Here is a 27,235-nt window from a genome sequence, read left to right as displayed (position 1 = left end):
ACCTCTTTCTTCTTTCACTCCCTCCTTTATCCCTTCCCTTACGGCGCGGTTCAGGTGTCCAACGATATATATGAGACAGATACTGCGCCATTTCCTTTCCCCAAAAACAAATTATCACTGACATCGCACAGCACACAGGCGCATTTGCGTTTCGCCTCCATCGAAACGCGGCCGCCGCGGTCGGGGTCGAACCCGGGTACGCCGGATCAGTAGCCCAGCGCCCAAACCACTGAGCCACCGCGGCGCGTAAATGAATTGCGTTGAAAAGAAAATTAGGGTAATTAGTCGCAAATATAACAGCTGTATCTTACCGCTACTCACCTATGGGGCAGAAACGCAGAGTATATAACGAAAAGGGTTCAGCTTAAGGACAATGCAGTGAGCCATGCTATGGAAATAAAAATGGTACCCGTGCAACATAAGGGACAAGTAGAGGGCAGAGTGGGTCGGAGAACAAACGAAGATTCGCTCGCGTCCCAGAGTCGGGGGTTAAGAGGACTCGTGTAGTGCTGACAGCGCATTGCACCGCAGGTGTTTCACAGACAAACATCTCTGGCTAGACGGTGTAGGCATTGCTCCAAACTATTCCCTCAAAGTAAGATCATGCTGGACTGTTCACATGTACAATGTGTTTCAGCCAAGTGGAGTGGTTTCGCTGAACTCACTAGGAAGAGAGTGCTTTTGCAGTCAATGCAGTGAAGCTAATCCTGTGACACTGAGCAAATGACTAAGCGAGAGCGTCACTCATTGAAAATTACACTAAACTTGGCTGTGTGACAGCAGCATTAAACACTCAGCAAAATTCAACAGCTTCCACAATTTTTGTTACGTTGAAGTGTAAGGTACAAATTTATCGCTGCAAAGAAACTGCAGAAGACTACTCGTGAGAGTGGTTAGGCTTGCGCATGGAGTATTGAGAGTGAAGACTACTTCAAAACTGTAATTATCGGACAGTGATTTCAGGATGAGGCAAAACATAATTCTGGGATATTTGCAAAACAGGTACCAGAAATAAAACCTTCCATATATTAATTCACTGTTCCAAAAGAAATGGATTGCCCTCGTATTGGTGAGATTACCAATATCTATTACTGCTCGCCAAGTGAACACTGCCATGTAAGAAGGAAGCCAGATAGTTAAGCACGTATGATATTCAATGCTATTGGATTCCGCCCCATAGACTGACAGGTCACATATGATGCTCATATTCCTCTCAATTTTTACTTGCCAGAAACAATGGGCTTGAGCTGTAAAGTGCGCTAGCATTGTTACTAGGCTCATAAGGGCGTACAACCATCTAATTTGGCCATGTAATATTTGCGGCAACATTTAATGCTGGGCATTACATGAATTGTTAATTGTTTTCGCAGTTCTCTCGAGAAAAATTTTCTCACTACTGCGGTGCGACGGATACACAGTGGCTTTCAGGTTTAACAGCAAAAAATATGACCCACATATACTATCCATAACAAATGAAACGTGAAAAACAACAGAAATGTCAACACAGAAACACAAACATATTAGCTCTTGGAGAAGAAATACAAGCAAAGCTGAATTACTCCACTTGTACAGTACAGAGGGCAAAACACGTCTAGATTGACCAAACTGTGCGTTCCACAGCTCCTAAAGCCGCTGCGACCAGGAAGGAAAAAAACAACGATGAAATCCTATGAGTTTAAGTGCACATGCTTACATCCAGACCTTTTTTAAGCTGTTATTGCCAGATACCGAGTGTTCAGCCCAAAACACGTGCAGACATCTTCTAGACAAGCACTTTGCCCTCTGTACTAAGCTTCCTTCCGCTAAGTTCTTCTCATTTTGCTGTTTGCGTTTAAGTTGTCTTGTTCGCTTTCATTTGTTGCAGATAACATATTTAAAAATTGATTAAAGTAGCAGAAAGAAAATATTGAAACAACTTGATCATGCCTATAGAGGCCACATAATGGCCCGCTTAAACTACATTCTGTTTGGCAGAAGATGTCACGCAGACCTCTGCGTCAGTAGCTATCAGATCCCACACATAACTGAAAAGAATATATACAATTACTAGGAGACTGCATTCAGCTGTGGAATAAGCAGCAGCCTGTTTTTTTTTGCTTTGTGATGGCACTGAAGGCTATCATCACTGTGTTTGAGATGGCACATGGCAAATAATGCGAATTGCCGAAGACCCAAGGAGGACGTCACTATCCCGCATGACATACTCAACGTGGACAATTACTGCCATCTTTGCGGCCAAGAATAATAGCGTGTTCACATTTCTTTCGAAAGAGGCAGTCAAGTAAATGGGGACGCACTCAAACTGCAAAACAAACAGTTGCCGGGCATATATGCCTACACGAGCATGTAAACAATGCTGGCTAGCAGACAACGTGTGCATGCATCCACACTAAGGAGGGTTTGCCACAGCGCTGCAAGGTAGCAACTCTGCTCAATCTCGCGGCCAAAAGCGCTGAACAGCCCACACCCCACGACAGGCAGACAAGGGCAACAAAGGCCTGTGTCCTTCCCTTTTCAGTCTAGCTTCCTCCCAAACAGGCACACGCCCTGCTCTGCACCGACCATGCGCACGGCAGTTTTGCAGCAGATGACGACACCGTCAGGTCATGACGTCACTAAAGATGCTTCAATATGGTCGTCGCTGCCAAGGAGAACGGCTTAAAGCCGATAACTTCTAATTGCAATTTATAGCTCAAATGTGCGAGCACAGCCCTACTTCTTTTTTAGGTATGCATAACGTCATGGCTAGCAGATGCAACATAAAACTACAATTTATTGATAGACCATGCCATGACCCCTTTGAAGACATATAAACAAAACGCTACGTTTTGAACGGCCACTCCAGAATGGATGAACGGGCATGGATGATATAGGAGGCTATGGATGCAGCCAAACATGCTTACATTGACGAGGCAGTATAAGAGATATGGGTTTACCCAAACATGCTTACATTCATGAGGCTGCATAGAAGACTGTGGGTTTACCCAAACATGCTTGCCGTAAAATTCTGAACAGGCAACCCCACCCATGCAAACCCCCCCCCCCCCCCAACTTCACTGTCAATTTCACATTTTCGCACCGTTCCGGGAAAGCCCCCCCCCCCCCCCCCCTCTCTCTCCGCGCCCTTATCACGCACCGCGCCCAGGCAACACTGGCCTGCCCCATCCAGTCCAAGAATCTAATCCAATCCAATCCTGCGTTTCAAGCCATTCGCATGCCCGTTCGTCACGCACCATTTGTCTTGTTTTGGCGTTGTCAAGTCGGCAATGCATCCGTACACAGTGGTGAAGAAACTTGGTCATACAATGGTATTGGGAGAACGGAAGGAACGTTCGCCAAACGTCTCGAGACTTCAAGTTCGGCCGGAAACGGATACGGTAATGGGACAAGAATTTCGAGAAGTTGCTACGAGAAAGCAAAACTTCGAAGAATGTTGACTAATGGCGCGCCGGCGTTTAGTGAATGCGTGAATGACACGTTATTTAAGCGGGAAAGAACAGCAGGACGTTTTAAATCCATGTGCACTGCGCATTTTTTTTTCTGGCGGGAAAATGTCGCCGCCATCTTGAATTTCAGCGCCAATCCGGAATAGCGCCCCTCCTCCCTACTTTGCCAGTAATTTTGACTTGCAGAGGTGGGGGCGCTTGCTCGGAATTTTACGGTACATTCATGAGGCTGCATAGGAGGCTATGGGTTCACCCACGCAAGCTCACATTCACAAGGATGCATCAACAACAGAGGCAAGATTTATGGGCAACTATAGGAGGGGGCACTCCTATTTCAGCCATGTATTCCTTGGACTTTTGTCAGCGAAAAAATAGGGTGCAGCATGGTTATCCTACATAAATTTTCTAATTCCCCACCCAACACCAGCAACTTCCCAAAAAATCGACGGAATTGCAAAGTCCGGTGAAAGACGTCATTTCAGAAGTGCTACAAATTTGACACGGACACAGGGAGAGGTATAAATGGCCTTATATACACCGACCAGCCCCATCCACCCCCCTTGGGGAGGAAACTGCAAATGAGAATAGCACAGCATCTAAATATGTGCACCAGAGACCAAAGAATATTGAAAATTAAGGCACTGGATTTGGGGCCTGCAGATTCCCGCCACAAGACCAAAGCCACAATATATTTCAGCACCAGCCACAGAGTCAAATTGTTTATTTTCACAATATGCACCGCGCGAACGTGTGTCAGCTCAGAACAGGCCGCAAGAGAGCATAAGGTATTTAAATTACCAAAGGCTCGGGTTCAGGTGCTAGAAGTGCCAAGCCCAGCACATGCTGGATGAGAAACAGCCAACAAATCAGTCTGTCGCTGCTAGAGGGGAGTGAAGCACACCTTGTGGCTACCAGGTGTCTGCAGCGACACAAACTACCACCTCATGGCCACAGATAACAGAAGTGAGAAAAAAACTAACAATTTAACAAAGCTGTCGTGGACAGAGTTGAAATAAACTGGAAAATCTGGCTTCCCCATTTAATGGCAGATTTTTAATAAATGAGCAAATATAACTTAATCTGAACTCAACAGAATCTATTTAACAAACCTGGCTTTGTCCTTATTGTGACAGAATTTAAATAAGAAAATCTGGCTCATAGTGACTATGCAAGAATTTAAATAAATTAGCAAATCTAGCTTCCGAAATGATAGCACGTCGCATTGTCAAATGACCAGAATCGTCCTCCTCTCGGCATTTCGTGTTTTGAATCTTCCAAGGTCAGAAGCACTCGTGCTGTAAAACACTCGGTCACAATAGAGTGGGTCTCAGAAGTCAGTTTCATGGCTAACAAAAAAAGGTAAAATACAAAAGCATGCAAAAAGTACATGAAAAAAAAATAGCCCCCAGACAAGCTAGCGTTGCGGTCATGGATTTGCTGCTGCTGCTGCTGGTTTTCTGTTTTTCTTCCTATTGCGGGAGGCTGCACATTTCACACACTTTGTCAGTCCGGGAATTCTGGTATGTGCAATGCTGACATGTCCATAGTGGAGCTGACTGGCCTTCTCTATGTTCAACGGCTGCGCCTGCAAAAGACAAGATACAGCACAACAGATCAAGGAAAACTGAGTAATGGCGTTTGCTCGGCAGCAGAAGGCGCATTTACCACCTATGAAGTCATGCCTACTAATGAAGTCATGCCTCAAAACTACTCCATTAGATAAGGGAGTGCCTACAGGTTTGCGGATAGGTGCACAACAGATAAAAGCTGGTGGAAAAAAAAAACTACACTAGAACCCCATTATACTAAACTCGGATATAGTAAAAACACAGATACAGTAAAGTGAAACTGCGGTCCTATTTCGCCTCCCATAGAAAACTGATTTTTTTTTTTCTGTTATAGTAAAGATTTTTTTCAAAGAAACGGCTATATTAAAGAGCGTCTGGCCATGGCGACGTTCCTCCTGCGGAATGACAACAATGCGGCATGCGCGAGGCTGATATTCAGAGGCAAATGCATACCAATGACGATAAAACAGTGCTCTTTGAGATAGCTTAACCATCAAGCCCGGAAGGTGTGAAGAGAAGCCAACTTCCTGCCGTCCTCGGGGCCATAAGGCAAAGCACGCGGCAGGCACGGAAAAAGTAAAGCTGGTATGAACGCAGGAAAAGGCGACGTGGGTCGTTGAGAAAGGAAAGACAGTAAAAGTGCGGTGAAGAGTAGCGAAGGGAAGAAAAGAGCAAACATTCACAGCACGGCAGCGCAAAGCACGGCAGCGCGAAGCACAGCGAAGCGGCGGCAAGAAATGAAGGCGCAGCGGCACTGAGTGAGCGGTACTGCCTCGCCTCCACCAAGTCGCGCATTTCTTAACTACTGCATCTTTAAATGACTAACTTTTAAACGACGGCTGCGGAAAATGAGGCCGTGTTCACGCAAAACTTTGGTTTCCACATGAAATCAAACTCGCGTGATGCTCGTAACCACATTGTATTTGCGTAAATTCGGCACTTCCACAAGACGTAAACAAAATCGAAAATGTGACAACATGAGATGTGATAATGAAAAGGTTCAATAAGAGCAGAATGGAAGGTATTTGTGAGCGTGTCTTTTATAAACCAACACTGTGTTTAGTAAGTAGGCAATTATCAGAGAGCATCCTTAGAGCCATGCCATCATCAACTGATATAGTAAAGACCCTGATATAGTAAACATTTTTGCTGGCCCGAGTCACTTTACTATAGAGGGATTCTACTGTATCACCAACTATGAACGCTTTAAGTTCAGACCTAAATGTATTTTTTCTACTTACCATTTATTACCGTGCACAAGTATACTCCGAAAATAAGTCCAATCCCTCAACTCAACATAAAGGCAACATTCCTCCCTCCTGCCTCACTGGCTAGCCAAACAGGAAGGTGTATATGTCAATAATGTCGCTGTTAAATACTGTGGGATAGCATCGCAGCACGCACAGCTCAAAGCAACATAACACAATCACAAGGCTAGTTAAGAGCAAATGGAGGTCACAGGTGTTAAACGGCACACTTTCCTGCCTCCCACTCGCATACAGGCAGGCCGATTGGTCTAGCCAGTGGCAAACCAAACTGCCAAATGCCTTTTAGTTTAGAATGTCAGCGCAACCCCCAGGTTAGTGCCAGGATGTCAGGATACCAAGTTTGCTCTCGCCGTACCTACCACTTGTCCAGAAAAGCCAAAATTTTCAAATTTTTGTCAGCAGATAAGATTTGCACATAAATGAATTAACTTTTCCTTTTTTTACACTAGCAGAACCAGGAAGAAGCACAGGCATGGGACGTGCATCACCAACAGCTTGGCTAAAGCTACCAAAGACCCAGCAAATAGGCCAGCTCTGTGCATGTCAACCCCTTAATTTCTGATAGTCATTTCTGGACACAATCATCTGGCACAGTCAAACGTCCCGAGGTCGAACCGTGCTTCGCGTTGGGTGGGCGACGCTTTCTCGCGTACGTACTATGCGTCTTCTTCAAACATACGTCTCCCAGCATCAGTTACTTTGAACTGACAAAGTATGCGACGTAGGAAAAAAGAAACCGCAAAAAAAATCTAGAGAAACTTCGCTAAGCGAGCGCTACGCAAAAAAAGACACGATCAAACATGCAAAGCGAGGACCATGACGGCGCAAAAAGAAAAGAGAAAGAAAACAAAATGGGGCACCGGTTGCGTTGGCCAATGGTAGGCCTCGAACGAGAGGCTCGCCTCGCGCGCGCGCCCTCCAGCCAATTAGCGGCCAAGAAAAGGCCTTCAGAAAATCGGCTACTGTGATTGTTCTCATTGACCGACGCCATTTTGAACTGCAGCAAAATGCGCACAAAGAAACAAGCTTCAAAACGCGTCCAAGAAGGCGCCGATCAGCCAGATGCTTCGCCCGTTTCGGAGCATTTCGTGGCTCCCGTGATGTTTTGAAAGTCGATTTTGCCATATTGAAGGTACAAACATTTCGAAAATGTGTTTTTCACAAAACCGATTTTTTTGGCCATATTTGGCCATTGTAAGACCCGAGTGCCCCCTTAAGTAAAATGCTGCACCCCTTCAATAAATAAATTATGCAAAGAAGATTTAGTGCACTAATCTTTCATCCAAAAAATTTGGAGGGGATGCATAAGCTTAACCTTAAAGGGACTATACAATAAATTAATTGAGGTTACGTTAGCAGACGAGAGATTGGCATTCGATCGCTCGTCACCTCAGTGCAAGAATTTTTGAGCTAGCATCAGTAACAACCAAGATATAGAAGATTAAAAATTACGCTCATCCTCTCCCCCATCAACTCGTACACGCGGGGCACCAAAAAAAAAATAGAGAAAATAGCTCTGCGACTGGGCCCTGCCCATGAACATGTCATCCGCTGACGTTCGGTTTGCAACTTCCGGTTGTCCCACCCAGCGCCCCGGCAGCAGCATCGGCAGCGTCTCCGCGGCCTCTCTTCGCCTTTCTGGATAGCGGCGCGCGTCGGATTCTTTTGCTTGTCGCCTATTGTTGCGGACAAAAAAGACACTACGGGTGGCTCCGCAACTCGCGACAGAAAGAGGCGGCAGAGGTAAATTGAAACCATATGTGCGAAGGCAATGACCTGGCTCGCGCTTGCCCGAGGGGTTCGCACGGCAGCACAAGCGGCACGACTTTCACGGCTACCAGAAGTGTGCCCGTGACGTCACGGCTGCCGTGGCTCCAGCGAATGACAGCGTGTGGTGGCTTGCAGACGTCACAGAACTAGTGACGTATATTTTCACGATTTTAGTTGCAAAATGCGTCACTACGAGAACACCAATCGGCCCGCGAATTTTTAAAACACGGTTTTTAAAAATTCATAATAAATTGCCGGCTCAGTTCCAAAGGCTCATACTTAGTGTAAATGCTCCTTAGCATCATTTCTAAACATTGAAAACATTTACAAGCAATTTTTTAATTCACTGCATAGTCCCTTTAAGGGTATGACACTGCAGCGTAGTGGGTCAATTCCTACATATGCAGAATTTGTCAGTCTACTTTACATTCACAGATTCCTAGGGATCCTCCATACCCCTCCTGGCGCACAATGGAGCAGCAGTTAAGCAACGCGCCAGTGCCTAGCGATGACAGGCACTCCCAGCGTTGGACCTTGTGCGACCCAGGTTGAGCTTCCCGAACAATCAATCATTAACTTAACTGCTCACCACAGAGTGCAATTTGCTCACTATCTGGTGGGCAGGTCGTGATGAGGCCATGCGACCTGTGTGGCCCACCTGCCTCCTAGGTTGCTCGCTGGGGACCACCTGCCAGAGTCATGCCAGTGATTCTTCACTCAACGCCGACACCAAATTTCTTGAACAACAAGGCCTCTAACACCATCGCATTAAAATTAAGTCCAGCCAATAGTGCTTGCTTGCACTGAATATGACGGCAGAGACAGAAACTCAGCTCAAGACAAGCTCCTTCACCTGTTGGATTTCAGAAGCTAGTGCATACCTTGCAAGATCTGCTCAAAGGTCTGCCACTGGTCGTTTGTCGTCCACTGCTGGGCCATCTCGTGGTTTTTGGTGCGGACTGCCTCCAGGAGAGGGGCCATCATTTCCTGTCAATAGGATAAGCCAAAGCAAACTAATATAACAGCGCCCTTCAATTATAGCACCACCCTTTACATGCCGGCAGTACGGCTGGCGTTGTAGTCACAGTAACCACCACAGAGCTTGTCCGGCAACATGCAGGCAGGTGGTGTATGGGCCAAACAATCATGTCGTGGTGCATATGCCACATTCTCGCACAAGCTCGAGCACAGTTTCAAACAAGGGTGTAGCTAGTTGCGTTTTACTCTTTCCTGTATGATAATAGCTAGCGTAGCCAACAACAGCACAGTACACAATCTTTTGCCGCTAGATTTGATCAGTGGTCACTAGTTCCGAAAAGGGTTCACTAGTTTGAAGAGCAGCCAGCAGCTCTGATGAGTCTAGTTCTCATAACTGACAAATACCGTATTTATTCGAATCTAGGCCGATATTTTTTTTTTTTTTTTCAAATAATCATATTCCAAACTCTAGGGTCGGCTTACATTCGAGAATTTTAGAAAACGCGCCAGTTTTTCATTGAAACTGCTAAATATGGTGCAAAGCTAGCGCCATCTAAAAAAGTCAGTACCGCAGCCGCTACTAGCCGTGCCAGTAGCCAACCGTACACAAGCGAAGTTGCCATTTTGGCCTGTGTCATGTCGGCCGTATCGGTGCGCGGCGTGGTGTTATCGTGATGGCACCAGGCAGGAGATAACACTACAGTGCCACTTTCAAGCGAAAAGTTGTAATAGCCGCAGAGGCATCGTTGAACCTTCAAGCCGGGCGGGACTTCAGCGTCTATGAGAAAAACGTCCGTCGTTGGAGGGGACAATGACAGCAGCTTTTTACGTGCGCCGCAACGAGGATGGCATTTAGCGGACCAAAGAAAGGCCGTTACCATAAAGTGGAGAGACAGTTTTGGCCGACTTTGTTCGGACACAGAGAGCAGCTGCCCTTCCGGTGACAACAGAAGTGCTCCAGGCGAAAGCTAGGGCTTTCGAGGCAGCGAGGCCTAACGCCAGCGGATTTGAAAGCCAGCCGGGGCTGGCTTCAGAAATTCATGAAGCGCTTCGGCTTCAGCCTCCGACGTCGCACTTCAATCACTTAGAAGCTGCCAAGTGACTTCGAAGAAAAGCCGATAGCTTTGCAGCACTACGTGCTGTGAAAGAGAGAAGCGGCAGGCTACAACCTTGGGCAAATCTGCAACGTTGACCAGACGGCTGTGTATTTTGATATGCCAGTGGCGTACACTGTGAATAAAAAGGGTGTCAAAAAGGTGAAGGTGCGCTCTGCGGGCTACGGGAAGCAGCACTCAACTGTGATGCTGTGCTGCCCAGCTGTTGGACATAAACTCCCTCCTTATATGATATTTAAAAAGAAGACACTGCCTGCTTGTGAAGGCTGCGCTCACCCAAGCGAACACGGACCTCGCTGTCATACTGGGCGGCATGACGGGCCAGTTGCAGCCACTTGATGTCTGCATCAACAAACCTGTCAAGGATCGTCTGCGGAAATATTACACGGATTTGGTGGTTGACTGACGAAGACCACATGCTAACGGCAACGGGCCGCATCAAACGTGCTTCACTATCGCAGCTGGCGGGCTGGGTAGCTGCAGCGTGGGATGATATCCCAGGCACTTTGATCATGCGCGCCTTTAAAAAGTGCAGCATATCTAATGTGCTTGACGGTACCAAAGTTAGTGCACTGTCTGAAGGTGACAGTGACAAGGAACACAGCGACGAGTCTAGCAGCAATGATGACAATGAATGAGCTCAGCACGATCAGATTCAATAAATGCTGTGTGCATTTTGTGAACGCTGTCCTCGTTTTTTTTTGTTCGGCCTATATTCGAGGTAATATACATTTTTTTTTTTGGCTTCGGACTTCAGGGGGTCGGCTTAGAATCGGGGTCGGCCTAGATTCGAGTAAATACGGTAGTTTCATCTAATGTGTGGACACTAGTTGTACCGAATACCCACTAGTGAACGGCTACCAAGAAGATGGGCACCTGTTTTTAGCTGTCATCGTTTCTGCCCATTCATCACTATATAACACGTAGACTGCAGGCTCAAGATGGTATCAGGTGCATCAGACTCAGATGCCTAAAGAGACACCACAAGGGAATATTAAGGGGAGAGGCTCCTCGAAACAACTTTTTTTTTTATTATTTGTACCAGAGACTTCAAAATTCAGCCAACTAGACAGTTTTTTATGCAGATTTCAAATATGCAATTAGTTTTTATGTAGCTGCTACAGTTCTAAAGTTATATTATACTTAATGACAAATTATAACGATTTTATGGGCACTTTTTTATGCACTAAACTTTCACAAAAGGTATTGTGCTATAGCTTATTTAGCTCTTTGTAGATCACAGAGTGCCGATATCTAGTCAAAAAACGTGTTCAGTTATTGGAAGTTAGACAAAAAAAAATTGACACTTCAACCATTGCTTTCTTCAGTTCCCTGAAACATAGCTTCGTTATATTGTAATTACTGACGACCGATAATGAAATTTCAAGTAGATATCGGCATTCTACATACCTTCAAGAATATGTATGCCAAATTTCGTTAGTATACACCAATTCTAAGAGTACAAAAGGCTTCCCGGAAGACACGAAAATATAAAAAAATTTCAAAATGAGAAAAACAGGTTTGAAAGTTTCAAAACATTCTATTCTTCAAAATGCGATTGTTTTCCGATGAATCTTGGTCACACCCAAGAGCAGCTTTACAGAAAGCACACACAGTTTCTAGAAGGCTCCTGCGCTGTAGCTTGGCCCTTCCCGGCTCCTACGGTTGGTCTCCTCGGTGCGAGCCCTTTTCACTGCGCTCCGACGGTGCGCCCTTGCTTCTGCGGTTCGCTTCAAGTTCATCTTCTTTATCCGCATGCAATCAGAATGGTCGCTGCGTGCAACCAACTCTTCTGGGGGAAGTACCCCAATCTCTTGAAGGACTTCTTCAAAGCCGGCATGGTCTTTGTTGTACCACAGCACGGCAATAGCCGTGGCTGTCTCCACAGATGTCCGAGAAGCAAATTTTGTTTTTGGACACAGCAGCCATATTTTACTATTGAGCGACTCCGCTGCGTTTTGCGTCTTGCCATGAAGGCACCGAGCCAGGAGCTTCTCATCAGTAAGGCGCTTATATATAGGCATAATTGCCAAGCCCTGAGCTTTTGTCAACAAAGGGGTATGGCGTGGTGTAGGCTCCCCCAGTGCTTCAGCACGCCTATGTTTGCACCAGGAATCTGGTTCAGCAGGGCAAAATTTGTGGCTGCTGGCCCCATCACTGGAGCAACAATGAAAATAAGAGGCCCATATAGCAGTGTACATGCTGCGCACGCTGCCTTTGTTATTTGTTATGGCTATTTGATAATATGTCTGCAGTTTCTGGATGGCTGTGACAGATAGCTTTTGACCTCGTGGCAGTGGTGTTGTCATTTTTCGCAGAGCAGTGCCTAGGCGTTTTGCAACGTGGTTAGTGCACTCTTCTTTTTCGATGACAGTGTCACCGTACACCTCAGCCCCACAGACGGCAGTATAGGCTTTGCTGTCACCGTCGCTCAAGAAAGTTGTGAACCGCAGTGGGGTCTCATATGACAAAGTCCTCTGCCATATGCGCACTGCTGCCTCAGGTTCCATTGCATGAGATGAACATTCAGTGTTCTTTTCGCATACAGGGCGATGAAAGGCTTGCCATACCTCATCATCATCACCCATGGGCTTGTGGATACTGCAAGCAAGACAGTAATTTGAAAGGACTTCAAAGTCCAAGCAAAGGCCTGTGTCCAGGGACACAGCTGTGCCCACTCCGTTGTGGCTTTTATGGCCCCTTTTTTGCCACGTGCCGTCAAACATGACCGGCACATCGCCGCCGCCAACGGCGTCCTTTGTCACCTTTCGTGCCTGTTCCAAGTTTTGGCGAACAGCTTCCATTGCAGCACCATGGAGCTTCTTGGAAATAGCATGGAATGTCTTGTGATGCAGTGGTTTTCGAAGGCCGATGATTGCGCAAAATCGCGAAAGCTGGTCATATCCAGCACCTATAGCACGCGCTGCCAAAACAGCCTTCACGTTTACGGCGAAGCCGTCGCGCGAGCTCCCGCTGTCGTAGCGAGTGTTCGCCCCGGGGTCACCGCACTCACCGGCCGAAATGATCCGCTTCGACGTGTGCGTGAATGAAAGCACAGACTCTGGGCAGTCGGGATTTTCGCAGCGTAGCTCTAAGTACGACGAAAGCCCTTTGCGCTTCTCAGCTGCTTCTCGGACGGCGAGTTTCCGTTCGCGGCAAGTAGGGCATGCCGATCCTGCCACCAGTGCCGTCAATGCGCCGATCTCGCACAACACCGTGCTAGCAGCAGGGGCACCGACCGACCTTGAGTCACTTTTGAAGAATCCCATCTTTTTCTGCGATGCACTGACGAAATCCATAGCAGCGTCGATTTCACAACTGTCGCGGTGACCGGTGTCGGCGGTAGGCCTAACCGACGCCGGAGCGTCGCGGGCGTCATTCCCGGCTGTCGTTTTTTTAACAGTCTTACGCCGTTTCCCTCGATACTTGTGCCGAGTTCGATACTTCCGGGCGTCGGAACTGCACTTTTTCGGGCTAGTCATCACGAAAACGCGGAAAGAACACGGGAAACTGTGCGGCTTTCGAGAACACGCAGCAGCGGTGGTTCGGCTTTACTGCACGAAAGGAGCACCGCCGTCCAATGGCGGCGCCGCGCTGCATGGCGCGCAATTCAAAACACGCGACAGTCTCGTCTTCTTTCTCGTTTTTCTTTTATTCTCCGTGAACATACGAGACTGACAGCCATTGAACCTTGGAGGAAAGGGCTGACGCTGCACGCCCCGATGATTGCAAATGGCGGGCGGTGAGGCTGGATTGCGTGAGAACGATGCAAACGGCGCGGACTTTCTAAACTTTCGGTGGATTATAGAGTTACCGCCGCTCACTTAGGCGCATTTTTTGGTAACTTCTCGTGCGAATTTCGGCTTGATATTTACAGAAATAAAAGCTTATACACCAAAGATGACAATGCAGCTTAAAACGAAAAAGTGATTTTTTTTTAGAAAACCGCGACTTTTCGACCCGCGTCTCCCCTTAAATCAGGCAAGACTGGAGAGCCTACTAGGTATATGCATCACAGAAATTATATAACTGTGCTCATTTTTCGTAGGCGGTTTGACTGTGGAAGGATTTTGGGACTTTAATTAGTAATTTTCTCAGCAATGTGGCCATCCTTCTGCACAGAAAAAATTGTCTACAATATGATACAGCTTAAAAAAACAGCAATTGGTAACAACAGGTTGTAGTCTGCAGCGTCATGTATTACTGCATTGACAATCACAACAGTAAATGAAATCAGCTTTTTAATGTTTGACTAGCTCAAACAAGCCAGAGGCATAAAATCCTTGAGCTAATAATTTTCTCTCATGATTAGCTCCTTGTTTAAGTAACAAGAAAAGCTCTAACAACAAACTACTTTTTGTTGCGGAGGAATTCTGTGCAATGGTCATGAAAGTGGGCAGACCTTCACTGCAGACTAAGTTGTATCCAACAATTACAATCCATCCACCTTGATTAGTTAAGTCCCTTTAGTGTTCTTTTAAAGGGACTTGCTCCGAGTGAAAAACAATTCTCTGGATCTTTCTGGATAGGTTGACATTTATGCAGTAGTAAAAGGCACATTTATCACTGATTCAAACTTTCAGACAGCTATACTCCGTTTCATACATCAGGTGCAATGCTATCAAAGCTAACACTCTTGTTTGCGTCAAAAAGTAGTGCGCTCCGTGTTACGAGTGAAACATAGTAAATGCTTTGTCTGCAGGTTTACTACACAACACATTTGTCATGAGCTTGAATAAATGGACTGTTATTGCTGACGACACGCTGTCGCTTTCCTGTGCCTTAGACCACTCGGCCACAGACCAAGCATGAATTAACACGCCTCCCTTTATTTTTCCGTGCGGACTACTTCTGTACCTCTCACAGCGTTGCACCTGATGTTTGAAATGGAGTATACATCAAAGAGAACTCCAAGATCGTTTTGAAACCTAACCTCCAAGATCCATGCCCAAAAAAGCTGCGTCGAAACCCAACGCTGATGGCGCCACTTGTACTCCATTTGTTGAACTTTCCTAGTCTATGAAAACTCCATTTTCATTGCAAGCAGCGTCCTTGTTGTTAGGCTGCGCTAATTTACTGTCAGGAACGAAGTACCCTCAGTGGAGCGGTTATTTGAGTTTCACAAGCTTGAAAGAGGCAGCAACAGTCCCTACAAAGTCTGCAAATGTATTTGAAAAAAAAAAAAAAATGACCAGCGGGTCAGAAAGACTAACAGTAACCCCTCCCACCTTGAGTGGCACAATGTCCTGCGAGGCCAGGTAGAGCAGCAGGTGGAAGTCTGAGAAAGCCTCAAGCACGGCGTCCTGCCCTCCGTTGTTGGCCGCTGTGAAGCGAGACAGGTGGCTGGCCACGGCTCCCAGGTCCTGGATGTGGCCCTCGAGGAGTCGGTTCTCCACGGGGAAGCAGTGCTTGGCACTGAAGGTGAACAGGGGCTCCTTGGGCGTTGACACGGGCACGTCCACCAGCAAGTATTCGATGGGCAACGGCCTTGCCAGCTGGGTCACCTCATTGCCATAGGAATCTGTGTACTGCATGCAGCCAAAACAGCAGAGTCAGCCACCGGTTTGATGTGAACAATTTGTGCAGCCCAGTACTTTGATGAAGGCCGCATCTTAACACAACGCCATCCTCAAATCTGCCCACATAAGCCACAAGACCTTTCGACGACCCGTGAAGCTATGGTAGACGAGCTGATTCCAGCTGAAGACATGGACGTACTCACATGCAAAGATTCAAAAGCATTGGTCACAGAGAAAGTCGCTTATTGGACACAAATGATAACAGAAAACTAAATGAACACAGCAAACCTGACACAAGAATGAGATCCACAAGAGGAAGCAAGACTTAATTTTCCTTTTATTTCACTTGAATGAGTTAGTACCACACCAAACTCTGGAGTGAATACTTAGCTCTTAACCAGTAGTGCACCTGTTGCCTTCCATCAACTCACAGTATTCTCAACTGATGTTTCCACAAAGTGAGCTACCGAACAGGTCAGGCACAAGCTACTTTGAACCACCTTCAATGACTGAATGGCTACAGTATGACCCCCCCTCCAGCCACCAAGAAAGCATCAGCTTTATTAAGGCTGCCATAAATTCAATGCCACTGTTGAGATCAATAAAACAAAAGGGGGCCTGGCCGGGCAAGTAAAGCAGAAAACAGATAACCAATGGGCCCTTATGATGGCGGAGTGGATTCAAAGAGACGGAAGGCATAGCAGGGGACTGCACAGAGTGAGGCGGGGATGGGCTGGCAGCAGATAGCACAGAATGGAGTTAATTGGAGGGATATACGAGAAGCTCTGCCTTGGAGAGAATGTAACTGGGCTGATGATGACTGTAGCTTACTGAAAAAACAAGCCATACTCAGCAAATTCGTTTTGCAAGTGACAGAGATACAGCCCCTTCGACTATACCACAAATGCTCAAATGTGCGCCTGATAGAAGGACAATATTTTATTCGTTCTTGCGAGCCCTAGGACAAGCTAGACACACATTGTGATGTGGCTTCCAAAGCCAAAAAAAAACCAGCATGTCCAACTGAACCTATAGGTGCACAGCTCCAGACAGAAGAACTCAGCAGAAAATGATGCTGGATAACAGACAAGCAGTTAGTCCAGGTGCAGTGTTACACGGAAGCATTATCTAAAGAAATTCTCCCTTCGAAGTATGATTACTCGGACCCCACTTTCTCTTCAAGTAAGACGAAAAGCCCACTCTCTCACACACCACGGAAAAAGCGCACCACACCACACACACACCTTGTAGAAGACATCCGGCACATACTGGGCATTAGAGGATTCCCGAACATAGCCAAGCTCGGGGGCATCCCTGGTGGGCACCAGGCAGTTGTCCCGCACCAGCGCCATGCACTGGTTCGACACCTGGTAGCCCTCCATGTGCACCCGGTTCTCCTGGTCGCCTGCAGGTCAGTGTGATGTCAGTGCCAGAAACGAAACACAAATGCTTTCTCGAGAAAGGTGTGGGTGACATATCCATAACAAATTGCCACCCCTTGAAATCTCTCCATGCATAATGCAAAATGCCATCCTGGTACACTTTCTTAGAGCATGAAAAAAAGCTCACGGCCAACCATGACATCCAAATGGCACCTTACGTGGTTCATGTAAGCTACTTGCTTGATCGGATTATTTGCACCATCTGGCATCCAAGACAGGAGCAAGCAGGCATTCTTTATCTGATGGAATTTTCTACTACAATGAAACTTGGTCCAATCCCGCTGGCAGCTGAACTTGTCCCATGCGGCCAGCACAGTTTCGGCAATTGAAGTGGCAGGCAGAGATGGTGGTGCTGGACAAAGCACAGCTGCTTTGGTGCCAACTGCCTCTACAACCATTATCAGATCATGCCACGCAATGCAAGTTAGTACTGAACACATGTGGCCAGATTCCTTGTTTAACCAAAACAGGCAATGCACAACGAACGGTGTCACTTAAAAAATACCTCGTTTTCCTCATCATTTAGCTTATCAATATAAAAACCCACCGTGAGCGTAAGCAAATGCAATCGCACATAATCTTTAGTGCTCGCTTTATGTTATGGTTTACACATCATGCCCCAAGCTGAATTTTTACAGCATGATTTTGAGACTGCCTCTTGCATCAAAAAATAAAAAGTCACACATATTCGCATTTCCAGTTATGGGCAGAATTTCTGCAGCTCTGTCCATATATTTTTGAAAAAATTGCTGCTGCACAATGACCCACTTCTGGCAGCACTTGTTTTTCACTTGTACTTCGTAGGTCTACGTAAGTCTACAAGTCTACCACCCTAACCTGTGACGCAGACCGTGACGAACTTGGAACCAAAGTAGCCGTCGGGAGACAGTCGACAGGGATTTGGGTGGCTGTTCTGGAAATGGCCCGCCATGATGCACTCTTGTGCACTGAGGAAACAGGACTCCTGCAAGGGACAAATGCAGTTCTCTGTAAAAATGAGCGAGACGACAACTGGCTGTGTGGAATAACTGTCCTATGTGGCATGAAAACTGCAAATTCCACTATTGCCAGTTGGTAGTCCTCTTCTATCATCTCTCTGATGAGCATCAATTACAAAATCTTGGGGGACACTTAAGTTCACCTGAAGATGATAATGCAATAATGTTGAAGGGTGCCTATGGTTGCTTGGGAATCTTCTGGCACACCCTTTCGCAGATGGCAACATGCTTGTTGCTATCCCACACTGCTTTTTTACACATCATTGTCCATTTTAATTGGTGATGCTAATTATGGACCCCAATTATTTAGGTGTTCCTGTAATACAATTCACCTACTGTGCGGTGTGAGCTACTTGTACAGTGCCTCCATTTATCCCACTGAACGAACATTCCTCAGCGGCGTAGAGGTAGCGTGCACAGCTCGCCACCCAAAGGACAGCGGGTTCGATTCAACTTGACCATTTCCAACCTTTTTTAGCAAAACTGCTTTTCTATGCCACTACCCTCTCCACCATTCAGGATTCTCAAGTCATGCCGACACCCTGTTTTCCACTAAAAAGGACCTTTAATGCTATCATGTTAAAACTGCACAGCTTCACCTCCCAACAGATTATAGAATACAGACACCAAATTTCCTCCAATTGCATGTTTTCTATTCGGAAAGGTGTGCAAGAGATTAATGCACAGGTGTGGCCATAATGTTATGGAGCAAGCTTTAGCATTTGAAAATTTCTCACGCATTCTGTAGAGAAGATATTACGGTTTCTTGGGTTCATATGCGAGTGCACCAATGGTATGTATTAACATTGCTACAGTTGAACCTCGTTATAACAAATTTGAAGGAGCCCGGCGATTGCTTCGTTATAACCAGTGTTGCTTTCGAAGGGGAATTGTCATCCCTTCGTTATATCCAATTTTTCATTATAACCCGTGTCATCTTAATGAGGTTCGACTGTATAAAGTACTTCCTAATTCTTGTTAGATAAAGTGTGAAAAAAGTTTGATCGCAAAAGCACGCTCTGTAATATTATGCCCGAGATTACACAAGGAACAAACACCAAGCCGAATTCACCCATGCCCCGTAAATAATTCTAAATTACCGTATTTACACACGTAATGAACCCGCTTTTTTTTTTTCCAGAAAAGTAGACACCAATTTGGGGGGAGCGTTCATTATGTGGGGGAAAAAAGGTTGGGCAGATTTTCTTGGAAGAGTTGAAATTTCATTTCGACTCAGGTGCCCACCCGGACATCTTTTCATCCGTCCGTCGGTCCGGCCATTCATCATCAGCAAAAGCAAGCAGTCAGCCGCGTTCTCTGTCGCCAGTATTTAGCACAGTTCACTTCGAAAAGTGCTTGCTGCATCACGGCACGATGCGACGATTCTTTGAGAGTCAATGGCACTAGACAATCGTGGCAAGATAAAACGAACATGCTGAACACGAGCCCGAAGGTACGGTGTATGTATTTTACACGAGGTTAAAATTCACAGGACGGTTATGAGCGTGCAATGCAAATGTGGTGGAAAGAGGGGTTAGGCGTTTGTGCTCCCGATCTCAAGCTCGCCAAATCGCTTGAGTCTGAGGGTACTGCTTCCCCATAGCATTTCAGTGTAGAGGATTCAAATCATTTCAGTTTGAGGACTCCCTGGTATCAATGAACGTAAAGTAGAGAAAGCCCAATTCCGCATATATGAGCATTAACCAATCATCGCTATCCGAACAACTTCCATGTGTGAACAATGGAGCCGAACACCAGAACCGAAGTGGAAACTAAAGAGTTAGCACACCTAATTCACATTTGCACTAACTATGCAAATCGACCGTCAATTTTATGGAGCAAATTAAGCATTCATTGGGTACTCGCACTTCAGGTAGAAAACAGATCAGTACACAATGCCCAGCAGCGCTCGAAAAAATTCGGAAGCCAGTGTTAAATTCCAGTCACTGGTTGCAACTACAGTAGTGAAGCATTAAAGGGACCCAGAAAGGGGCTCTCAATAAAGGTGCGATATGTCTGTAATGTTAAAAGACGACGGTTCATAATTATCCCCCAGCAAGAATTATTTTAATGCGTTTTGTGGAAGATGAGTGATATGCAGACGAAATTTTAACTTCCGCATCTTCGCGCCTTTCCCTCTCCTCTCGCACACCAAAACGGCGGTATTCCTCTGCCGGCCCCACTCACTCGGCCCCTCCCCTACCTCCCCCAGCTGCGGCGCGCGCGGAGTGTGCGCGGCCACGGTAGCGCGTGACGTCTAAAAGAATTTGGCGCTGTGAACCAATCATAACCCCCGGCTGCTGACGTCATTTGCAAGACGTGACGTCGTCTGCCAGGTTTTCGCGCGAACACCCGGCACCACATGTCGCCACGAGGTGCGAAAGCGGGAGTTTTTCAAAATGTATCGTAAATTTCCCGTTCGCTTTTGAGGTCTCGTATGCGACATGGACGCTCGGTGGCCTGTACTCTACATAGTGCAAACATATTAAAGTCAATCAAACATCCCTTTTTGCGGCCCTTTAAGCACTTGCTACAGGGCTAACTGGCAGGGAAGGTCAAACAATTCCTAAGCTCGCACAATGTGATGGCATGACTCACAATGTTGCGCAGGTGCTTGACGGTCCCCTTCTGGAGGTCCTCGGGGACAAGGTCAGTGAAGATCCAGCCGACTCGCACCAAGCCAAGACGAGACGCCAGCTCGTCTACTAACGGCTGCTTCTCGTCTGACAGCAGTCTGATTGAATCCGGTGTGCTCTCCTAAAAACAAAAAGACGTACTATACATAACTATTCCATAACCTAAATAACGTATATGATGGTTGAAAGCATTGATTTTTGGGCCAGTTGGCGATTATTAATTAGACGACAAAGGAGCAGGTGGGATGAGGTCACAAGGACACAGACTAAAAGCACCGCGGCTAGTTTGCATCAGTGCACACAGAGGGCACCACAAAACCATGACATACTAGTGCACAGAAACACTTTTCTTTACTCGTACAGGTCGTGTCCCGTACGTGTCTTTGGAGAAATCGCCATACATTGACAGACGAGTTCAAATCTGAGTAAAAATCGTCAACACTGAACATATCTCAGAAAAATCCTCCGATCTCAAACCACAGACTCGTAATCATTTACTGAGTTCTTCTTGTGCCCACGTTCCACCTATGAATTTGATTTCTGAACCAATATGAAGCTTTCTAGTCAATCCACTTGACATTAATGGCAGTGAGTTTGCCTCACATGAGAGAACATTCAGCAGTGCTGCAAAACAATTAACTAAAACCAACGCCTTAACGCTCGTCTGTGCACAAACGGCACAATTGCAAAATATTAACAGACCCCATAGCGTTCTTTTTCTTTCCTGCAAATGCAGTTCCTTTTTTTTTTCTTGAAGTTTTGCTTTCCTCTTTCCATTGCCTACACGCCAAGTAGATTAGTCTACGCTGCTGAAAACACTCAACAAAACATATGTCTTCACAATATGTATTTACTGCTCTTTCATAAAACAGCAACATGCTCTTCCCTCTTCGACAAAAAAAAAAAAAAAAAGCCATGTGCAGAAGTTGAGGGTGAGACGAGACACAATGGTTGCGTTTCAGCCTCAGCAACATAACAAAAGCTATAATAACACAGCAATTGCATAAAGAAAGCAATAACTCAGCATCTACCTAATTATAGCTATAGCGGCTATAAAGTACTGCTATAGGGCTTGCTCAGAAACTTTGCAGTTAAAGGAAAATTTGTTCTGGTCTGGGATCAGTTATTCATCAACCGCAAGTTTTCTCAAAAAGCTGCGCAGCTTTCCTTTCTAGCTCTGTGGGTGTTCTCAGTGAGTGCTAATGAGCAATTATTCCCTTTTTTTGCAATGTGTTTAGAGAGTACCAGACCTTTGCCGAGAACCTTTTCGTGAAATGTGTTTAGAAAATTTGCATAAAGGTTGGTAAAGCGCTTATCCTGAGGTCACTGCTTCCATCTTACCTGTGGCGGTTCATAAATGGCGGCCACAGTGGCGCGGATGCCCAGGGGCACGTCCTTGTGGTGCTCGTAGCGACCATACAGGAAGCCGATCCGCTGGTGCATCGTCTCACGCCAGAAGTTGAGGAAGTGCTCTACGATGGAGGGGTTCTCGAATGTCACCGAGTCCACGTGCCGGTAAACCTGCCGGTTAAGGGTCAAAGCATTGGGCTGGCACTTGGTGCAGATGCCTCGTGGCCACGGTGCGTGTTCCCGGCAGCCCGGCCGCAGCTTGCAGCTGATGTTTTCAAGGGCAGCAAACTTGCCCCTGCACACGATGATGACAAAAAAGAGCTGCACCCTCCAACCCGACTTTTTCCTTTGAAAAAGAAGCCACAAAGTCTACTGAGGCTACACCGGACATCGAACATCCATCAGGCAAGTGCTCAGTATTGGCACTATGAATCCCAGGCATTAAAAGGGGTGCAGGCACCAAATTCTGGCTGCTCATTCTTTCTTCGTAATGATGGGCAAGATGTTAGTAAGCATAAACAGCAGCATGAAATACGTCTTAACCCCGGAAATAATTGACAATTTAACTTTTTCAATCATGTTGTTTCGCTTTCGTTTCAATAGCCAAACAATGGACATGATGTCAAGGTTGACTTGAGGTCACGTGAGGCATTAAAAAAAACTACAATATTATACTTGCTTGTTCATTCGTTTTCATTCCAGACCACGAGGCAGGCAGGCACAAGAGTTCTGGTGAATTAAAATGACAAAGCAATGATTGCACTGCATTTTTTTATGACTCAAGCGACCTCAATTCAACCTTGACATGATGATCACCGTTTGACTGTTGAAGCCGAACTGAACAGCATGAGAAGAGAAATTCAGTAATAAATTAATTACCAGATGCAGGCAAATCTGATGCGGTGATCCGTGCACCAAAAAATTGGCGTTAAATTGAGAAAAACTACGGCACTCACTTGTCAAGGCCCCCGGTGATCTTACGAAGGTAGGAATGAAATGACAGATGCTTGATTTTCTGCTCCCGCAGGTAGCCCTCATCATAGCACTATGAGAAAGAAGATTAGATGTCGGTAATAGTCAAGCTAAGGAGTTGACGGAAAAGCAACAACGTCCTCAACAACAACAACGTCCTCAAATGACCCAGCCAACTCACCTCTAGTGGCGCACAGTGGACACACTTGGCGTTGGCTCCATGATGACAGCTGAGAAGACAACAAAGCAGATGCTCAAGACAGAACTTCAGAGACACTAACCTCTGGAAGGCAGTTCTTTTTAATAGAACAGTGAAAGAAGCATGCTATTTTAAAATTTCGGCTGGAGTTCTCACATACAAATTTGCAACCTAACATCAAAATAGACCTGAGATAACCACTCGGAGAAATAAGGCAGCTACCAGGTGTACATTTCCAGCTCCAAAAATTCAACTTGTCTTTCTTAAGTTCAGCTGCATCAAGTACTCTGAGAAGCTGAAAGTCCCCGGTGCTGGCACAGACATAGTTTAAAGTACGCTACAAATTATGAAAGAGCAAGTCAGGCAAGTGCACGAAAACAGTCCCCCATCTGAAACAGAGGCAAGCCTGCCCAATGCATAATGCTGCAAAGACATGTAACTTCAAAAAAATCTGAAGATAAACCACACAAACTGCACTGCCCAATCTTCTCACCACAAAATAATACTTCATCAGCAATGCTGCCAACCACAAAGATTTATTCCTATATCTAGAGATATGTTACACTGTTTCGAGTGCGGTTGTTATGAATTCCATGAATTTCTAAACAGCACTTATCACTATCTTCGTAGCAAGAACTTTTGCGCAACGCACTGCACTCCATGGCAAAACATGGAGAGTTAGAAAGCTGCATGAAGTGTTTCTGTTTTCCCCTCGGGTTATGTTTGCACACTGGGTCAGAAGATATACTGCCTGAAGGAAGTCCTGCTGAATGCAAAAAAATTAATATCCCTTAACGCAGGGCACTCCTGCTTACTGTAGTATAGCCCTACTGTTTCGCAGACTAGTAATACTGGAATTGACCGCACTTTCTTGACTATGCAAGAAACTATTCTGCACGAATGACCATTTGTTACGTCCAAATCCTATGCAGCGACTACAAAACGCCACTCATATCCGCTCAAATTCCGTTAACTTCCCAAACAGTTGACAGAAAGCAAAACTTCACCAGTACAGATACAAAAGGATCATGCATTTTTCAAGAAATAAGATAAGAAATAAGTGATAAGAAATGAAGCGCTCACCAGATAGGCAGCTTACCAATCAGGGAAAGGTCAACTACCTAATCTAATATTGCTAGATAAATACCTATTCAGAACACATCAGCGACTGCACTAGTAGCACTACTAGCCCCAAAACTACAAGTTTGTAAGTCTACAACTATACAACTATAATGGAGGCAGTATATATGAACCCCAAAATCCAAAGTCTATAAGAATAGATCGCACCAAAAAACACCGTGCGCAAGGGAGACGTCACTCGCTCTGACCACTTTGCTGGCATCGACTACCAAATGCAAATAGCCATTTCCTCACACAAATCTCCTTTCCGCAATCAAAGTCAGAAAGCTATTCTTCTCCAAATGCATTTTTATCTACTCATGCCATATGCCACTTCACAACAAGCAGGAGCAAGGCTGGGAAAAGTAGAAGATACTGAGATTTCGCACAGCTATAATGTGATGCCATCCTGCAAACATTGCCATGATTAAGCAACAGAACTGAGATTTTCCCCGGTTAAGCAACAGACTCACAGCTTTTCGTCACGTGGTCGGTCTACCAAGCCAGACTGTTTGGAGAGGAACACGTCCACCTCGTCTTCGACGACAGGTGCAACCGGTGCTGCAGTAGCTGCGGCAGACTGGCGAACGGGTGGTGGGCTGCTCCTAGCTTTCACTTCAACAGCATCATTGTTGACTCGTGCAACCTGGTCCGTGAGCACTAGATACAGCATGTCACCATGTCTGGAGCAAGAAAGAGCAAAAGGAAATGCAAGGAGTGGCAGAAAAATTCTGCAGGACAAACAAAAAATCAGCTTGCTTCACAAATGTTAGGCCATTATTTCATAACAGCGGCGCAGTAACTTTCGCGAGCCGAGCCACAAACGCTCACACCCAATCTGAAAACACAAGCTTCTAAGCTTCAGGGACAGAAATCATAAAGAGTGAGATCAAACATTAGCCACCAGACTGCAGCAATCAGTTTATGCCCATCATTATTCATCACTGGCTCCTTTCGGTGCGAACAGATGTCGCCAAGCGTTCGAACCGGATGAAACTTTGTATTCTAGAATATTTCACAAGAAACGACTTCGGATTAAAAGGAAATACAAAGCAGTGCCGAACAAACACTGGGTTTAACGGTGCAATGACCGGCACGACGCTGACACTGCATTCCAATATTTTCGGGTCAAGTTAAGACGGCGACACGGAAAACAAATGAATGACTCACTTGAAATCGTACGCCGACAGCCTCTTGCTATTTTGCAGGGGAATCTTGCTCGACCTTTCCTTGTTTTTATATACGACAAAGCACAACGCATTGGGCAAGTTGAAGGCACTCTGTATCTGTAAAAAAAAAAAAAAGAACTCCGGTTTTGGAGGCAGCCTGTCTAGCACCGTGGCGTGCGTTGCGATACATGGTACACACAACAGGTGAGCCGCCTTGAATCAGTTCCTTGCATCTTCATACCTTGTGATAGAGATGAGCGGTAGTGTCCCCCACATCGCACTCGACTCTTTTTGTCCCCTCCGGAGACTGGACACGGAGTATCTAAAAAAGCAAAAGCCCAACCATCGGACGAGCCGGTGACTGACATGACAACCACAGCACACTCGCACATACACCGGGCTGGTATACAATGAATCACACTAGCACGTCTCATGTTCAGACGCTGCCGATTCTCAACCTTGGCCAGCGGCAAGGGTAAGCGTGCTCGACCACTGACCATCTTTGGAGGCATCCGGCACGATTCCCGCGTCCACGAACGGCGGGTTCCCGGCGAGCGGCGAAGGAGAAATCAGGCGCTTTGCGACGTTGCCAACACGATGAATTTCATCTTTTGACTCCGCTTGCCATTGCGGCCATGTTTGTAGCCTCGGAGAGGCAGATGCACGACTTCTCACAAACGGCTTGCGAACGTCGGTGCTGCCACCACAAAGGAAACAGAAACCGAAACTGCAGCTTTCACGCACGCGCAATAAAACAGTGAGTAGACCATTTGAGTGAGTACCATTTCTCTACACTATGGTGGCTGCTGCGGTTGTTGGCTGAGCAAAGGAAGAGGAAATTGCACGGGCCCCACGTACTACCTGTCGACTGGCTCACTATCACTGCTACGTGCAGACAGAAGGGAAATGAAAGGAACAGATGTAAAACGAAAGATGAAAGAAAAGACGCGAGTCACAACTATCGACTTGCTAGCTCGAGGTAGACGCATGGCATAATATGCAGAAATTACTTAACATTACAGATTGGAACGTAGGCTGGTACCACCACCAGACCATGCAGTCTTTAAATAATACGCAGGCAGTCGCGTGGAGACGGCTCCAAACATACACGTACCCACATATCCGATCCTGCCGAACCATAAATGCGGGTTGAGAGGTTCCCTCGACCATATAATCTGGGAATGCCTAAATTCCCCTTGGAGGGCGCTGAATTTCAATTCGAAAGAATCCTGGGAGACCCTACTGAGTAACTAAATTCGGATTCCCTGAGCTCCAGCTCCGCCTCGTCCGAATGGCTGAAGAGGCCGCCGGTACACAAGACCTCCCGGCTAGCATCTAAAGCAGTGCCTCGATCCTGCCTCCCCGGCCTAGTACCGAAGGGGGTGGGGGAATATGCCTTCTGTAGGAAAATAAAGTTCTTTCCTCCTCTCACGCAACAGTTTCTTCAGAAATTTTCGAGAGGTCCTATGCCATTTCACAGTTTTTTAACTCCTCATGCAGGCGGGCGCTTTGCTTCCATAGTAAAGTATGGCGCCAAAATTCATGCGCAAACACATATTGCAGGCTTCCATAGTAAAGGATGGCGCCAAAATTCATGCGCAAACACACATTGCAGGCTAAGTGAATTACCCTAACGCCACATTTGATTCTTAGTGATGAGAACACTTCATGTGGTTAACAATTATA

The 27,235-nt window shown here is 46.2% G+C and overlaps 2 protein-coding genes across 2 annotated transcripts; both read right to left on the bottom strand.

Moving 5' to 3' along the window:
- Nucleotides 1-4,137: 4,137 nt before the first annotated feature.
- Nucleotides 4,138-26,248, bottom strand: Npl4 (nuclear protein localization 4). Its single transcript, XM_077634337.1, has 13 exons — nt 26,047-26,248; nt 25,791-25,871; nt 25,551-25,666; nt 24,854-25,063; nt 23,244-23,292; nt 23,047-23,135; nt 22,082-22,385; nt 20,703-20,861; nt 17,944-18,070; nt 16,909-17,069; nt 15,374-15,673; nt 8,934-9,039; nt 4,138-5,031 (listed from the first exon to the last, which is right to left on the bottom strand). The coding sequence occupies exons 1-13, from the start codon at nt 26,059-26,061 to the stop codon at nt 4,916-4,918; spliced, it is 1,833 nt and encodes a 610-aa protein (XP_077490463.1). The 5' UTR covers nt 26,062-26,248; the 3' UTR covers nt 4,138-4,915.
- LOC144101249 (uncharacterized) lies at nt 11,614-13,687 on the bottom strand. The gene has a single exon (XM_077634335.1). It carries the CDS (start codon nt 13,625-13,627, stop codon nt 11,765-11,767), a length of 1,863 nt encoding a protein of 620 aa, XP_077490461.1. The 5' UTR covers nt 13,628-13,687; the 3' UTR covers nt 11,614-11,764.
- Nucleotides 26,249-27,235: the final 987 nt, after the last annotated feature.

The sequence above is a fragment of the Amblyomma americanum genome, chromosome 8 (assembly GCF_052857255.1).
Source record: "Amblyomma americanum isolate KBUSLIRL-KWMA chromosome 8, ASM5285725v1, whole genome shotgun sequence".
In the NCBI taxonomy this organism is placed as follows: domain Eukaryota; kingdom Metazoa; phylum Arthropoda; class Arachnida; order Ixodida; family Ixodidae; genus Amblyomma; species Amblyomma americanum.
Note: the sequence above shows the minus strand (reverse complement) of the source record. Positions and strands in the feature narration are given on the sequence as shown.